Source organism: Mycteria americana, chromosome 2 (genome assembly GCF_035582795.1).
Source record: "Mycteria americana isolate JAX WOST 10 ecotype Jacksonville Zoo and Gardens chromosome 2, USCA_MyAme_1.0, whole genome shotgun sequence".
Lineage (NCBI taxonomy): Eukaryota > Metazoa > Chordata > Aves > Ciconiiformes > Ciconiidae > Mycteria > Mycteria americana.
The window spans coordinates 23,463,932-23,481,361 of NC_134366.1; the positions used below are offsets into that span (position 1 = coordinate 23,463,932).

Genomic DNA, 17,430 nt, shown 5'->3' on the forward strand with positions numbered 1-17,430 from the left:
TTTTTTAAGGACAGGTTTCAATAGCTGGCTTTTTCCAGCTCCATTAACATTTTGATTTGTGGGAAATAAGTTCAAAAGCGTTAATATGTCCCCGAAAAGATGTGATTTGAAACACTTGCAGAAGTGATGGAAAGATTACTTAAAAGATTGTGCATTTGGATGTCAGCAAAAACTAAACCAAAGTCTGCATTTTATAGGATTTTGTTTTCACTTTCTCCTGATAAGTGAGTTTATCTTGGGGAAGAATCTTTTCTTTTTTTCCCTTCGCCAACTGGGGTATACATAGGGTTTTCTTGCCATCCTAGCATTCAAGAACATCTGAACTACTTGGGAACAGTATCCAGCTGCAGCTACAGACTGTAAAGTAGTTGGCTTACATGGCAGTATTTTGGAAAATATGGAACAAATTACTCTTATATTATGATGGAGAACGTTTTGCAACCTTAGTCTTTGGCCAGCCACTCTGACTCCTACAAAAGAACAGAATTTGTTGTAGGTACAGCATAGAATAATTTCAATAAGAATTTGACAACTTGATGAACAGTTTCTCCTCTGACTTTGCCACACAAGTTAGATTTGTACCTTTATACACGTAGTGTGCTATTTAGTCCCATGATACAGGGTGTATGCCTGGGATCTGTATCACCCAAAGAAGAGATCTGTGTATGTGTAGCTGTTTGAACTTCTCAGGAAAACTGAATCCTCTTCCAGTAATACAGACGCTTCATAAAGTACTGCCATTCAAATTCGGGCATCTTTTTGCTGTAGGTACTGTGGAAGATCAATTCCACCATCTCTCACTAGTGGTGGCAACATGATGATGTTGTACTTCGTGACCGATCACAGCACTGCATCTGAGGGCTTCTCAACTAATTATATCTCCCTGGATGCATCAAAAGGTAATATGCCAGTCTGTTAATTATGCAAATTAAGTGTTTTCAGCTGTCACTGTAAATAACCACTACAAGAAACAGAAACATTATTTTCTGTGTTAACAGAAGACTGCCTGGTGCCTCTTCTACTCCTTCTTATTTATCCTGCTTTATTCACAAGCTTTTTCCTCTCTAGGAAAGCAGAAAGCAATTTCTGTAAGCAACACTGGTCTTTTCTTTAGGAAGCCAGTAAGAGCTGACATGGCAGAACTGCATGAATTATTTAGGAAAAGTGTTTTCTGAATATGCTTTGTCCATTCTGAGCTGAATATGTGTGATCTAGGAAGCTTAGCAATGATGGACAACTGACTTGAATGGGAGACTCTCAGGTGCCATAAAAATTAATTTAGTCCCTATTAAGGTGCAATAGTGATGATGGGCAGAGAAAGGTCATATAGGATGAAATTTGATAAGGCAGCAAAATAACCTGAAAGCACAAGCTGTTTTTTTTCATGATGACAGAGTGCAACGTTTCTGTCTCCAAGGTTATGCCTTAAATCTGTTCTTTAAGTATCTCCTTTTAAGGAGCCAAGACATACATCAGTGGGGTAAGGACTGCTGAAGAAAGGAATGACCATTCATTCCCTTAGTTCTCTAAAGCAGAGAAAAACTGAGAAATTACTCCAAATTCTAATTGATTTGAAAGTTTTCCAGGGTGGGGGCATATCTGTGTTTTCGAACTATGCTGAACCCACCATCCCTAACCCAGTGTTTGCACATCTCTCCAGCACTGAGAGTGTTTTAGCAGTGACTGAGCTGCACTTGAAAAAGCAGCCTCTTGGTGAAAGACTGTAACTACCAGTTTCATAGACCCAATAGACATGGGTCTGCTATTGCTCCCCTCACTGCTAAACACAGATCTGTAGTAGAAGAGGTTTTATGTGGGTAGAGGGGCAGGTTCTGCCTAGCAGAATTAAACCACAGAAGAGGTAGAGTGGGACAATGAAAAAAAAGTAAAAATGAGAATACCTTTGTAACTGGGTTATTTGTGTACCCATCATTAACCAGTTTCTAGCTGGTTTGTGTGTGTGAGTGCAGGCTACAAGGGATTTATTAGATGAATACCAGAGACTCATAGTACTCATCTATGCAGCCATAAACTACCAATGGCTGCTCATTGTTTGCTCTTAGTTTCTTTAATACTGTTATATTTCCTACTTTCTGAGTTTCTCAAAACTGTTTAAAACTAGCAAAATTTACAATTTCTACCTTGTGAAAAGTAACTGCTTTCTTGATGACAGCTTGGAAAATTTGGCTACTATTTCATCTCTCAAGCATGTGTGTAGGCGAGACCAGTACAGATTTTGCCACTGTGTTTTTATTCACTACCAGATAATTTATAATTCCAAATAATCCATTTTCTCAGCTGCCTTTGTTCATACTTGAGTTATCTGGCATGGAAAACAAAAAGCCAGCAAAACCAATTAAGATTTAATAAGAACTATTCCAAGGAGGACATTTCTATTTGTTAGAAAATAATAGACCAAAAACCAAGGTTCTACTTTTAAAAATCTTTCCAAGAAAGACTGTAGTTTGAAAACTGAGTTCTTACTAGTGAGAAATTGTGATATTATCAGCTTCATGAAGGAAGTCTTTTGTGGGCCTGTTTCTGCAGCTGCCAACTCTAACTTCTGTAAATGTGATTGTTGCTTGTTAATGTGTTTTTTTTTTTTTTTACTTTACCTCAGATTAATATTTTATGGGTAGATTTGATTCCTTTCTAACTATTCTTATAGCAGTTCTTCTCATAGTTCACCAAGATCAAAATATTCTTTACTCAACATTAATCTATATTTCTGTCTTTGTGCAACCCTATCTGTTTCTCTGGTTTTGTTAGTTAACTCATTGCTGATGAACCACAAGATTTTCTGTCCATCTTCACTACTCTGCCTCCTCTCTTCCATATTCCCCTCTTTTAACACCACCATGGTGACTGGATTTTCTCATCTTTCATCCAAAGCACTGCTATATGCATCATGTGAAGTTCAAACTTTAACAACACTGTCCCTGGAATGGTTTTGAACTATGCCTTAAAAATGCAAAGCTGTCTTCTCTTTAATACTATTAACAACTAGAAACTGTATAAAATGTTTATATGAAATAAAAACTATATAGTATCTTAATCCAAACTCTAAACAACAGGTATGATTTTCTTTCCCCATAATTAACACAGATATCTTTACTACTCTTCAGCTAGCTAAACTAGGCTAACTCAATTTATTCTCACTCAGGCCTAGAGCTATGATCTCTAGAATAAATGCTTTTTCACTTCAACCACTATAGTTTGCATAGCTATGGCGAAGTAGCAGATAACTACTGAAATGGAGAGTCATAACCCTATAGAGAAGTTGAAACTACAATCTGCTTTCTTTACAGAGTTTTCTTTTTTTGGTCCCAGCACAAGAATGGTAGTACTATAAAGTTGTCAAAAATACTGGATTGCTAACATTCATTTTTGATTAAGAATAAAGTGTTTTGAAGCTGCTATGGCCTGAGAGAAGGCAAACACACGTGTGTATGTGGACTTTGCTGTGAGAAGCAACTCCCCACTTCCCTGAAATCATATCAAGTTTAGTTTTCCCACAGTGAGATGTTTAGGCCTGATATGCATCTTATGTATATCCAGTTACACTAAGGTAGCAAATTGCTAAGCATAATCATATCTGAGAGATTTACCAAAGCTATGGATTTTTTTTTCTTTACATCTGCTGCCTATTTTCTTTTTTTTTTTTTTCCCTAAGGAAAATACGGTTCTAATAATGTTTCTTGTGCAGTAAGAATCCTTCATATTTTTGAGGTCTGTTTTCTTAGCCAGCTAGAGTGTAACCAATATCAGAACTGGTCAAAGATGTTCTGGTTCATATTAGATGCTTCAATAGGCTTTTGCCTGGAGTTATTTTACAGAGAATGAGCTATTGAAAAGATGGACAAGATTATCACAAAAAAAAAAAAAAAGAGTAAAAAAAAAAGGATAAGTAGGAGCAAAAAAAATGGTTTTAGGTAAAACAAAACTAATTTCCTTCTCCATGCATCTTGGCTAACAATGTTTTTGTTAGCATGATTTATCTGTGATATATTAATTAGTTGAAAAGTAGCCTGAAAATAATGGCAGAGCTATATTTCCTGGTCAAAAGATTTGAATGCCACGAGATACAGCCATGGCCACGGTCCATAAAGTGCAAACAATTGTTTTAGCAGTCTGCCAGCTGGTAGCTGTGAATAGCTCATACAGCAGCAATACAAATGGAAATCCTTCAGTCAAATATGCCCACATGATACTCAGTTGTTTAAAATGTATATTGCCCATTTAAACTATCTGTACCTCGGATCCTTAGTTCTTGGCCATCTTTCTGTCTTTTAAAGGGCAAAGTCACATGGAAAGCAAGGTAATATTTGGATTTATTTCCTAGAGCCCAGGTCTCAAATACCAGATAGACGAATGTCACTACAGCCATCTAAGTGTTATGATAGATTTAGGGTTTTCTCTTGCCCATCTTGGCTGACCACACCACAAAGAACCCATGTAAAATTATTGAAAAATCTTTGAAAGGCCTCAGTCTTTCCTGGAGGTGTTGCTCAGGGTCTTGAAAGATCCAGGCCACAATTTTTCAATAGGAATAGCGCTAGAGTCAGTGTATGTATTTTATTGTCCTCGACTGCTTTACAAGTGGAAATTTATCTGTTTTACTTTGAATTGGGGTTTTGGGGAGGGGTTTAATTTTTTTTTTTTTTTTAATTATTTGTTTGTTTCATTAAAGAGGTTTCATTTCATCCTTTCTGCTGCAAAAAGTCAGCCTTAACAAGGTTTTTAGCAGATTGCCTTCCTGATAGAGTTTTTATTCCTGGTCTTTCTCTAGCTTTGGTGAAAGATAAGATTTTTCCTCCTTAACATCCTGCATTGTGAGTGATATTATTTGTCAAGAGGGGTAACTTGGTTTTAAATAGCTTCATTATGTGGTATGTGTTAGCTGACAATGACTCACTGGAGAAGTCAGGGTTTGAGAAGCACAGAGAAAGAAAGAAAAACATTTGTGAACCCATGGAATTAAAAGTGTGCCTGAAGGTGATGTATAGATTTGTGTGTCATCTTTATTGATAGCTGAGTACAAGTTGAGATCTCAGTTCCCATCTTGCTGACTGAACGCAGTAATTATTAAGAGGATGTTGCCTGGCTTTTCTCTTCAGCTGAATGAGCAAAGACAGGAATGGAAATTAATGACTGACAAATATGTGTGTGCAGAGATACAGGGTATGGTTGAACGAGGCTGAGCTAAGACAGAAAAAAAGCTGAAGTCCTGCATGCATCTTGAGCATCTGCTCAGCTCATCTTGAGTCTCAGGAAAAAGGCTCAATCAGCTGGCAACTGCCAACTGGTTAGGCCACTGTAACTTGGTTATGTTTGATCAGGGTATTAGTCTGCCTATATATGCCTGTATATGTGTATACGACTCTATAGTTTGTGTGTTTATGTGTAAATCAGCAGAAGAGAGTCGGAGATTCTTTTTGAACAGCTGTACCCAGAGTTTCTAAGGAGTTTGGGTCTGAAATGGTACAAAGGACCTTTGTGTGCTTTCTTGGTAAAAATTAAGCCTATTAGCATCTGCCAGCAGCAGTAACAAAAGGCCTTGAAGTGGAGATGTGGTTTTTCATTCCTGTGGAAAGGCATATACTTCATATGAGAGTTTCTTCCTTTTTTCCCTAAACATGCATTGTGTTACATAAAAGTCTAATTGTTAGGGATCACAGTTCTCCTTTGGCAGAGTGAGATCGAAAGAAAACTGCCATTTTACATATGACGCTGTAGTTTTATTTTTGATTAATTAGAATTGTGGCAACTGATGAATATCTTTTTATGGGAAAAAAAATGGATATAATTTTCTACAGTATGCATGATTGCATGCGTGCGTGGTACAAAAGCTGGCATTTTTCTCTGCTGTTGGCTATTACAGTGGGTTACTGCCATTTATGGCATTTTTTTCAGAAGAGCAAACACATTCAGTACCAATATCAGAAAGCAGATTGAATAGCTTTCAAAACCTCACACACTGGCAAAGCAAGATCTGCGATTGTCCTTGACAATTGCCTCCTCCTTCTGTTTTTCATGAACTGCGATAAGTGTCTTCAAACTAAACTAAATTCATATTTTTTTCAGGCATATAATAATCACATTATGGCGTTAAACTGCATTCTGAACTTTGGCAAAGGATTCAAAATACTTTTTTCCTGCTAACTTTGCTAACAGTTTTCACTGAAGGAACTATCACTGCTCAAGCACACCCCTAAATGCTGTCAGTGAGGGGAGTGCCAGCTCTCCTGCTGAAAGTAGAACACAATGAATGGATCCAGTTACCAGAAGAGCTGGCTGTCAAAAATCATGGGTTCATTTATACTTTTGCTAATCGTCATAGCAGCGTATGCTCAGTCTACGCTTGGATTTATTTCACTGTAGCCAGAAGTCTGACATTTCTAAGGCAGTCACTGTTCCACCTTCTGTATTTATCCCCCTTAGCTCATAAAGAAGATTGTTATGTAAAGTGTAGAGCAGTATACAGCATCCAGTTTAAAATAACACACTTGGGATATGAGTTTCTGTATGGATTACTCCCAAGAAAGCAAACTTTGGTGAAGGAAGGAACCTGGACAATTCTGTGGAAATTGTTCTTAAAAGGGCTGATAAAAATATTTTGGCTTCCATGTTGCTAATTTTACCCTAAGGGCCCTTACCTAGTACCTCAATTTTAATATTTTCCAGGCTGAAAGCTAGTATTCATGGTCTCAGCCTCTGAGTGAATAAGGAATGGCAGTATTGCAATTCCTCTAACCATTACATGTGCATGAGTCAGGCACCCATCCTTCCAAAATCAGGAGGAAATAATTACTTAAAATAAGTAAGCTAATAAATATGTACACATTTTAACTTTAAATTTGTATTGCTTTTTGTGTAATGAGCCATTAGGAAAAACTTGGGTCATATTCCTAAGTTAGATTTCTAACCCTGCAGGCAGGGTTCTCAAGAAATCATATGACTTAAGGATCTGGGATTGATGATAAACCCTACATATCATGAAACACCATAGGACCTTGCAGCACAGCAAGGGCATTAGAAGGATTCATAAAGCAGCACAAGGTTTTTAAGGTGACCAGGACTAACCTGATTGTTATATGCATACATCAGAGCATATCTGTGATGGAACAAACAAATGCCTAAAATTCTAGATAAAGACTTTAATAGATCATGATTTTAGGTAAACTAGTGCATGAAACCTTTTTGATTTGTCAATACCAAAGTACAACCCAATGGCAGAAAATTATTGGCCTGTTTCTGTGTCATGTTTCTTTGTTCTCCTTGCGATGAATGAGGAGCATGAGTCTGGTAGCTAGCTTTGAGGGTATTTATGCCACAGAAAATATTTTCAACAGAGGCCTTCCAGGTGACCAAGAATGCAAAAAAACACCGTTAAAAAAACCACCATTAAAAGCAAAAGCGTTTTAGTAGTTAGAATGGCTAGAGAACAGACATGGAAATGACCAACCTTAGACATGGAGGGCCTGAACTGTAATTTCATCCCTTCCCCCTAAATTATTATGCATATTGAAGTGTTAAGCACAAGTATTACTACACTGCAGCTGTGCTATGTTAGAAAACAGGTTTCAGAGATCTGTGGCAACCAGCTTAACTGAGTATAAAGTTAATAATAATATTTTGCTTGCTCTTTCAGTTGTACTTTATAATTAGTCTAACCCTGCCTATTTGAAATAAAGTATTTTAAGAAATCTACTTTCATTTCTTGTATTTGCAACCTGTAGGACCTGAAACAGAGGAATGGAGAACCAGAATGAGCCTCCAGGGTCATCAAATCAAGCCCACAATTTTACACCCCCCTTTTTTCTTTTTTTTTTTTTTTTGCCAAGAGCTACATAATGCGATGCCCTTCTTAATTAAATTCATCAATAGGTATCTTAAAAAACAGTGGACTTCTTTTGCCTCTCTGCATCTGTTATGTTGGTTGGATGATTGCTCTAGAAACTCCCTTCCTGATAGAAACTTTCTCCTAATTTCTGTGTATCTGTATTCATGGACAGTTTTTAACTTCAGAGCTTGTACCATCATTGAGAGTGCGTTCTATTTTTCTTTCTTCATGCTTCTTGATGTTTATTTCTGTCTTTTTTCCTGCACTTGCTAAGCTAAACAAGTTAAGCTTTTCTAGTGTCTCTTGCCTACTAATCTACTATAATTTCCTGCTATCTCCACAACCTCTGTCTTACTTGTTCTCATTTATTTCCAGAACATCAGTGACCATGGTTATCCACATCCAGGCGACATGACACCATTACCTTGTGCACTGGCATCAAGATTCCCTGTTTCAGCTGAAAACACCTGACACGGATCACATTTCTTCTTGCCCTTTTTGCAGCCAGATCACAAACCTTACTCAGACTGTGATCAACTAATACACAGCAATTGTCCTCTCCAAAATAAGTCTCAAGTACCATTGTATAGCAGATACTTTTATTCATAGTCCTTATGTCTGTGCTTTTGAAAGAGCTTATTTTTAATTATTGCTCAGGTTCTGGCTCAGCATTAGTCCACACTATTTTCTTCTTTCCAGCTCATAACAACCAAGATGCTTCTACAGTGCTCACAGAAGAACTGATGTAGCTGACTTTAGTATAAGACCTTAAGTAGAACTGCTTTGTCCTCACAATCTAAGGATTATACTATTTTCCAACTGATTGTCACTTATGGCCCAGAAAATGGGAAAACAAATTTAGATATAAAATCCCCATCTCCCAGGTTTGATCATGGGGAATGCCTGAGAACAATATAGCATTTCCTTGTAGCTAGAGACTGCATTCAGTTTCTACCACCACTGCTTTTCAGGAATTCAGGAATCCTACCTTTTGTGTTGATCAAGACAACCCTTTCAGTTTCTTTTCTCTGCTTACGTGGGTTTTAGGTCAAGGCCAACTTAGGAAGCTGGAACTACTTTTACGTTGCCTATTTATTACAGACACAGTGTTCTAGTAAAAGCTGAACAAATCAACTCAAGTATAAGAAATCCCATGAAAAAGCTGGATTCTGGTTTTATAGTGATGATAGTCAGCAGTAAGATGTGTCCAGGAAGAGTTATAATGCACAGGATGTTTGCTCCTCTGTCTTCTCGAAATAATAGAAATGTTCTGTTAATTTAGCATACATATTAAATTTAATTCATACTTATTTCTTTTTTTTTTAAAGTGTGCTCACACAACTACACTATTGAAACGGGTGTGCTAACATCTCCAAACTATCCCAATGACTACCCTGTCCAGACGGAGTGCATATACACCATCACAGTGGGAATAAACAGACAGATTGTGCTGCGCTTCACCAACTTCACCTTGGAAGGGAATAAACACTGTACAGAGGACTATCTAGAAATCAGGCAAGCCTAGTTATTTCTCTTGTCCTTATTACTGATAACCATGGAAGTTTTCCAAATCCACTTAGGCATGTTCAGAAGCTATAGTTTTAACTATACACCTGTGCTGTCAATGTGGGAAAAGGACTTACCAAAGAACTTTAAAGGCTACCTCTTCCTCCTCCCATCCTGCTCCGTTGTCAGCTTTCCCACTTGGTAAATTCCAGTTCTCAGAGCAAGTGGAGTATGTGGACTGTGTTCCCATGTACTGCATTCTGGTTGTTTTCCTTAGTGCAGAAACAAAGAGTTTTACTGCCTGCTTTGTGACATATTCTGTTTTATGTTTATTGTCTTTAAACAGCAGATATTCTATGATGCAGCACTAGGAACATGAACATAATCTCCGATATTTGTCTATATTGGCATCACCATTAAACTTAGGATATTAGCACGGTGATTTCTAGTCAATTTTACAGGACGGAGACAAGTAGAAGAAAGTAGTATTTGCAGGAAGGTTAGCTGCATGCTTACAATACAGCTGCGCCAAGTACACGTCCTTTCTGCTGTGTTGCTGTATGGGATTTGCACTTTGCGGTGCCAGTGCACCCATTTTTGTTCTCATGAGCCAGCTGCCTAGAAGAACCATGTCTGCAGAACACCAGTGTGATTTTTCTCTCTGAGCATGCCATGAGTTTCCATGACCTCAATAAGCACCATGATAAAACTCATTCTGAACAGTATACCAGATATTCTGTATGGGTTATTCCTTTGTAAGTAATGTCTTCTTTTTTAGAACCAAACAAAAAGCTGCTTGCTGAAGTTGCAATATTGAGATTCTGAATTCCTGCTGAATTAGCTGGTTGCTTTCATCTGTACTTACAAACTGGAGAAAGTTATGAAAAACCGAAAGGCTTTTTCAATATTTTCTAAGTAAAGTGTTTCATTTTTTCATTTTAAAACAACAATCTGAGATTAAATTTAATCTAACTTTATTTTAACAGTTAACACCTTAATTTGGGGTAGACCTGAATTATAACAGGGGTTTTTTTTTCACTTTTTCATCTCGAGAACTGAAAGCATTCATTTATTGCATAAATCTAACTCTGTTGTTCCTGTGAAGAGCTCAGCAGCATTAAAAAGGTTTTAAGATATGGCCAGAACATTGCTAAGTGCAACTCAGCACATTTCTGCCTGCCATAACTGGGTTTCCAGAATGTCTTATCAAACCTGATACCGTTAAATGGGGTAGCTAGATAAGTCTTAGGTGAGGTGCCACTCTGGTTTCTTGTCCTGAGGTGTTCTCTGATAAATTGAATTCAGTCAACTAAGAAAATTGTTCATCTGACCACAGCTGCAGAGGCCGAGATGCAATTGAGGGGACGTTCTGGCACAGTTCTTCAACTGCCAGTAACCTGAGACAGCGGCAAGCAGTTTAAGCTGGAAGGATGACAAGGAACAGTGGCAAGGTCTAAGTAGAAACTTCTCTCAAAAGCAGGTATAAACCTGTGAAAATGTAATTGAAAGTATTACTGTCCACTTAAAAAGCATCATATCAAGATCACACCCATATATAGATATAAATGTATTTATTATTGTCCTAATGACCTGTAGGGTATTTGTAATATGAAAGTGCTTAAAGATAAGGTTAGAAAGCAATTGATAAGCAGGTTGTCACCATCTTTTTTATTCCCATGAGACATGTGCAGGTAGCAAAACAGAATATTAGATGTGCGTCCTCATTACAGTATTAGAAAATATTACTGGAAATATTACTTAGTTTAAAAATGGGAAATAAGTGGTTGTAGAAACAATTCTGAAGGCTAAGAAAATATTTTAAAACATGCATCATATCAGTTCTGAGAAATGGGTTCCCATTTGTGTGATGGCAAATAAACATGTTTTTTTTAATAGGTCAGCTCGTCTGGTTTTGTGCCAGGCTAAACAGTGAGAAGTGAGCAAACTGTTATTTCTTCAAATTAGAAGATTACCTTTGGTTACAGCAATGATTGCTGCCTTGTAGAATACAGAGAAGGTCCTGCCTCTGCAACATCAAGTCTACTTGAGACACTTCTTGAGTTTGTCATTGTATTGACAGACTCTGGACAGGCTGCTGAGATGAGAGAGTGGACGTATCCAGCAAGCAGGTGCTTGTGGTAGGACTTCTTACTGCAAGTAGCAGGACTCCTCCAGTATTTGGTAGCTGTATTGCTGTGGAAGGTGAAGAGCCAGGATTAGTCTTTCCCAGGCCTGAAAGAATCCCAATATTTTTGGTTTGTTAACATTTCTCATGGTTTCCCTCTTTGACCCAAGGTTTTTCTTTTCTATCATTCTAGAGATGGAGGCTATGAAACTTCTCCTCCTCTTGGAACATACTGTGGTACAGACCTGCCTCCTGTTATAATCTCTCATGGTAACAAGCTGTGGATAAAGTTTGTAAGTGACATATTTGGCACAAGAAAGGGATTTTCAGCAGAGTGGGATGGTACATCAGCAGGTAAAATGACCACATCAAGTATAAAACCATTTTACACATCTCATTTTTGATCTTTCATTTGTATTTAATTTCTCACCTTTTCCCCCACATCTTTTCTGCTTCCCACCTTCTAAAATCTGTCTGCTAATTATATAGCAACATATATTCATGTTGTTAAGATCAAGGATACAACTTTCTTGATCCTTGGGCTTTCATTTTCTCCATAGGGAAGGATATACTATTCCCTAGATATAATGTAGCATCAACTTTCTTATATGTTTAGGAAAGCAGTAACCAAGAATTTAATGGAGAGGTTTCTATCTGAAGATTGACTATCTATCAGGAGCACTCTTCAAATTAGATAGTTAATATTTCTAGGTGCTATGGGCTCTCTTCTGCTTACAACACTGTTGGCTAAATGTAGATTTTTGGGGCATCACTGAAGATGTTCAGGGCATGTGAAGGAGGTCAGTAGTATGGATCTCACACATCGTGTCTAATTCTCTACTCTTCTAGGTGTTAAATGTTGGTTTGGTTTCTTTGCCATTTTCAGGTTGTGGTGGGACTTTGATGACAGCTTCTGGTATCTTCATGTCTCCCAACTACCCTTTGCCATATTACCACAATTCAGAGTGCTACTGGTTGCTCAGAGGAAACCGAGGAACCCCACTTGAAATCCAGTTTGAACAGTTCCATCTAGAGTATCACCCAAAGTGCAACTTTGATTACCTTGCGGTATGTACCCTGTGACACTTTGCTCCATAGGAGGCAGCTGAGTATGATGAGTACACAGGCAAGGAAAAACACATGGCCTTGGTCTTCAGATGTTCGTAAGTGAACAGACCCAGAATAGGAAAGCTCCATGCTGACATGCTACCTTCATATCACAGAGCCATGAGAGGTAAGGCAGCAGTGTCTCTGTAGCTACTGGTAAGAAAAGCATTTACATCGAGATAGAAAGGCTGCTGAAACAAGAATCTGTCTATATCTTTTAAATTTGCTGTGTTTTGGACAAGGTGTTAATATGCTCTCTTAGTAAATTACAAGGAAAAAGGCACAACACTGTCAATAACCCTGTTGTTAATCCCAAATTTCATATTTGAATTGTTCCATAAATTATTTGAATATTTTTAATAGAGTTGAAATGGAGTGCAGTTTTCCCCTCTTGGTGAGTATGCCCCTTAAAATCCACCAGTATTCAGTTACTGGCTTCCTGTTTTTTCACTGATTTGCTTGTTTCTGAAATGCCTGTCAGGCTTCCTCTGAGCAGAAGTAGAATTTAACCTCTTGTATACCCAGTAACAATTCCCTAAGCAGACATTTGTCACGGGGAAATTACTTGGATTTGTAATGCCATCAGCTTTATTAATTTATTTTTTTTTAAGGTATATGACGGCAACAACAGTAATGCTAAACAGCTAGGTAAATTTTGTGGGAATCAGATACCACAACTCATCCATTCCAGTGGAGACAGCATGTACGTAAAACTAAGGACAGATAGCAGTCTGCAAGGTGGAGGGTTTTTAGCTACATACAAACAGGGTAAGTAAAAGAAGATGAGAAAAACATGTTTCTACAGCTCAGCTTGTTCCTGAAACTGCTTCTTGCAGCCTTACCTTTTGATCTTACCTTTTCATGAGCAGAGGACAATGTATAGAGCATATTATTGACCCAGATTCTCTAGTCTGCTACAGTCACAGAACACAGAGAGCTAAAAATTATCTGCTTATCTACCCGTGATGGAGATTATCTCCTCCCTAGAAGAAAACTGGTGAGGTGGCTCTGCTTCTATTACCTGCACCAGTGGCACTTACCACTCCAGATTTACTCAGAATATCAAGCACTGGAAGTCCATAACAGGGTAGATTGGACTATTCTTGCTCTTCTGCTCACTCAGTCTCCTGACTTTCTAACAGCGAAGGCAGATAGAACCAGCTTCTCTGCTATTCTAGCTGCTTGTGAGGCAGGACGGCAAAGGATAAGTGAGTTACTCTCAGCCATCCTGGATCATTGTGCGTGCTTAGGATCATTTAGCCCACCTGGAGCACTTCAAAAAGTTTCATTTTTTATATCTTATAGTAAGGGCCACATTTTTCTTACAAACATTTTTTTGTAAAATAGTTCTACCACAGAAATATCAGAATAATAACATTTGGAGAAAAATCCAAGAAGATACGTAACAAATTAAAGTTATTTTGTTCCCAGTCATAACCTTGAATATCATCCCGGTGTTTACTTTTCTCCTTATACACTCTAGCATATATGGTTAAATGCACATTGAAAGATATGGAATTTCACCACATACAAAATGATTTGCAAGCATCTTTGGTACCCTAAATATGACATGCCAAATTGACAGAGATTGCTGTATATTTATAGACATTAAGTTGTCCTAGATTTGGACAATAGTAAATGGATTACAAAAACCCCAAAGCTATTCATCCACACATGGGACATACAATAATTAGAAAAGTGAGGGACCTTTGGCTCCCTCATTCCTTAAAGATATCACAGAGTCATCTACCATGTACTTTTCAGACTGCAAAATCAAGACGATATATTAGAAAAGGGTTCCCCCCCCTTTCATTAATTAAACAGAAAGAACACTTTCAAAGCACTCAGATGTAGAACCTGAGCCATCAGATAATGTGATCTACACTTTACATTCATATTTAATTCCTGAAGATGCATCAGGGAAAGCTTTCAATGGCTTGCCCAAAAGCTAAAATTATATAGGAAGTAGTGGTATAAAATAAGGATGCTTAGATGCCAGATGCATTTATGTGTACGTGAAAGAAATGTAATGATGAATTGGAAAACATTGCAAAAGAAAACAAGGTATCAAGTTAACATTCAAAGGCACCTTTGTGTCTGATATGTTTCTAATAAAATCCTGATGGCAGGGGGTAGCAGCTTTTACCCATCTTGCATTCTTCAAAATCCATTTTGTGCTCTTCATCCTGTCCTTTCAAACAGTTGTATGCTTCAGTGTAGCTTTGCAGACAAGCTCCACTCCACCTGACCCTGACCTTCAGCTGTATCCTGAGCATTTTGAAGTCCTAAAAACACAGACCTTGCTGCTCTGTAAATCATTTGGAAAGAATCAAAAAAATTTGCAGGAGGTAGGTGTATTATCCCTAGTGACAGACAATAGAAGAGTTTGCAAGTGAATCTCAGCTATATCTGCTGCTCAAACACTGCAGATTTGCTGTACAAAGCAAACAGCCTGTCCTGCTCCCCGCCTCCTGCCCACTTCTTCTCTGCTCCCAATACACATTGTATGTCTCCAGATGAGGGACTGCCCACGTTGATATTTTCTTTCTTTAGTGAAAGCTGGATACAGGAAAATGAGACTCACTGACCTAATGCCATAATTGTAATTTCACTCTTTATCTAGTTTAGTTTCTTTTTCTTTTTCTCTGCACTTGAAGGAAAGCTCTCATTATTCCAGGTGAGTGTCCAGTTCTTATGCTAGGATGTTATTGGATGACTCACGAGGAAAATTATGGCTCCCTTTTGAAGAATTTCATGATCACTTCCAGTTCCTGGAGCTAGAAAATCCAATACAAGTAGTGGACTCTCCATTTATTGTTTTAGCCAGGGATTATAATTTTTTTCCAGTTTGCTGAAATAAACCACTTTAACCCATTACTCAATCTTTGCTGAGCACCCTCCCCAAACTGTTTCAAATTACAAGGCAAATTTCTATTATTAGTTAAAAAAAAAAAAAAGAAGAAAACATGTTTCAGGAATAACCATGTATTTGGAATTAAAGAAAACTGCCAAAAAAATATATGTACTACATATACTGATGAGTCTGCAAGTGTCAGAAAAGAAAGACATAATAGAGCTGAAGGATTCAAGTTTGGAAAGTCTGTATTTTGTTTGCAACATATGCAGTATGTTCTTCGATAGGTCACAATTCTCTTTCTGTGTTATTTCTCTAACCTGTGAATAAAAACATTTCTCACCTTGTAATGCTATCAGTAACTTCAATTAGTAGTTCTTTGAGATACTGGATTAATAAGCACTGCACAAATATGATTTATTATAACTTTTTTTTCAGTTTGCCGTGAAGTACTGACTGTTAATCGTAGCCATGGCATATTGGAAAGTTTAAATTATCCAAATAATTACTCATTAAATGAGCACTGCAACTGGACTATCCAAACTACAAAGGGGAACACACTCAACTATAGCTTCACAGCCTTTGATTTAGAAGATGGATCTGACTGTGACCGTGACTTCTTGAAGGTATGTTCCCAGATTCTAGAAACAACAAAAATCAGGTCTTCTCCAATAAAGAAAAACAATAAGGATGCAGAAGACCAAGGGGAAATTTATCTTATTTAGCCATTAAAACTCAAGTGTTAAGTCCAAACGATTTGTCCCTATTCCCTCTGTGATCAGCAGAGAGTGAAGCATTGCCAGAGAGCACTTCACCCTACCTTAAGACAGGTGTCTGCAATAGGGAGGATGAATCACTTTGCAGGTGCCTAGACTTGCTACAAAGAGTCTAGCTACCACCTTAGATTAGATGCACTGGCTTTTATGGGTGAAGTAAGATGTCATGATTTCAGCTTCATGTAAAGAAGAAGAAATCCTGAGATTAGTAAATTGATTGCAAAAAGGCAATGAGCCCAATTATTTTCCTCTTGTTTTTATTTGAGAAGGAGTGGGGAATGTTCAAAAACTTTAAAATGTGTTATTTCTACATTTTTAAAGGGAGGGTTGCTGTGTCTCCTGTTTATATTTTCCTTTTCATAATTAATCTGCTTCTTTAAAGGGACTGAAAGAAACTGAATTCACCCACAAACAAAGTGAGAAATTTTAGGCCAAATAAAATCATCCAGTCTAAAGCCAAGTACCCTTTATTTTCATTTCCTCAAAAATTTTATTTCTAGGACAACTAAAAAGATATTTTCTCTCAGTTTTGTACTTTGTACCGTGGGAAGTAGAGTGTAGTCATGATCACTGCTATACTGAGGATTATAATCCCCTGCCTACAATTTCGCTGTTTTGCTGAACTACTCCAGCCTTCAGATCTCACCCTTGCACAGAATGCCAGCATGTAGCCCCTGTGCTCTACTTCGGTTTTGCACAAGAGGAATTGAAATTTAGAGAAGTGTTAGGAAGGCTACTTACAGCCAAGGAGAGGGCTAAGGAGCAGTGCCCACATTTCTAGGGATATTTAGTTACACTGGGGTCTTGCAGAAAGTCCAGCAACAGGTCTGGTGAGGGCCTAGCCTGTTCCCTCTAGATGTCCTCCCTCGCTCCCTCTACCTCCTTATTATGCTAGCTTTCACAGCTCAAAATTGGTAATAAACTGGCAAAAGTGGTGTTCTTCCAGCTTTCCTCTCTTTGTGGCCAGGAATGGAAAGAAAGAATAGACATGTGAAGAAAATAAACAAGGGAGCACTGTATTGAGAACTAACTATTAAACCCTGGTTCATTTTTGTGAGGAGGCTGAAAAGGAAATATTGGAGCCAAGTGGAGAGGCCAGTGCTAGTCTCAAGATGCCTAAGCCCTTCATCCATGAAAAGCAGGAGCCCTGCACACGGTAGCCAGCCAGTGAGGAGCAAGAGACTTGCCAGAAGATGCTATTCTAGATGTAAGTCAAGGC

General features: G+C 37.9%; 1 protein-coding gene across 1 annotated transcript in view; it reads left to right on the top strand.

The window, feature by feature from the left end:
- Positions 1-17,430, top strand: part of CUBN (cubilin) — a 149,848-nt gene that overhangs the window by 26,584 nt on the left and 105,834 nt on the right. The window contains exons 22-27 of the mRNA XM_075492710.1: positions 769-899; positions 9,172-9,358; positions 11,668-11,828; positions 12,361-12,542; positions 13,193-13,349; positions 15,874-16,061. Coding sequence (XP_075348825.1) covers positions 769-899; positions 9,172-9,358; positions 11,668-11,828; positions 12,361-12,542; positions 13,193-13,349; positions 15,874-16,061 — 1,006 coding nt within the window. The remainder of the gene's footprint in view (positions 1-768; positions 900-9,171; positions 9,359-11,667; positions 11,829-12,360; positions 12,543-13,192; positions 13,350-15,873; positions 16,062-17,430) is intronic.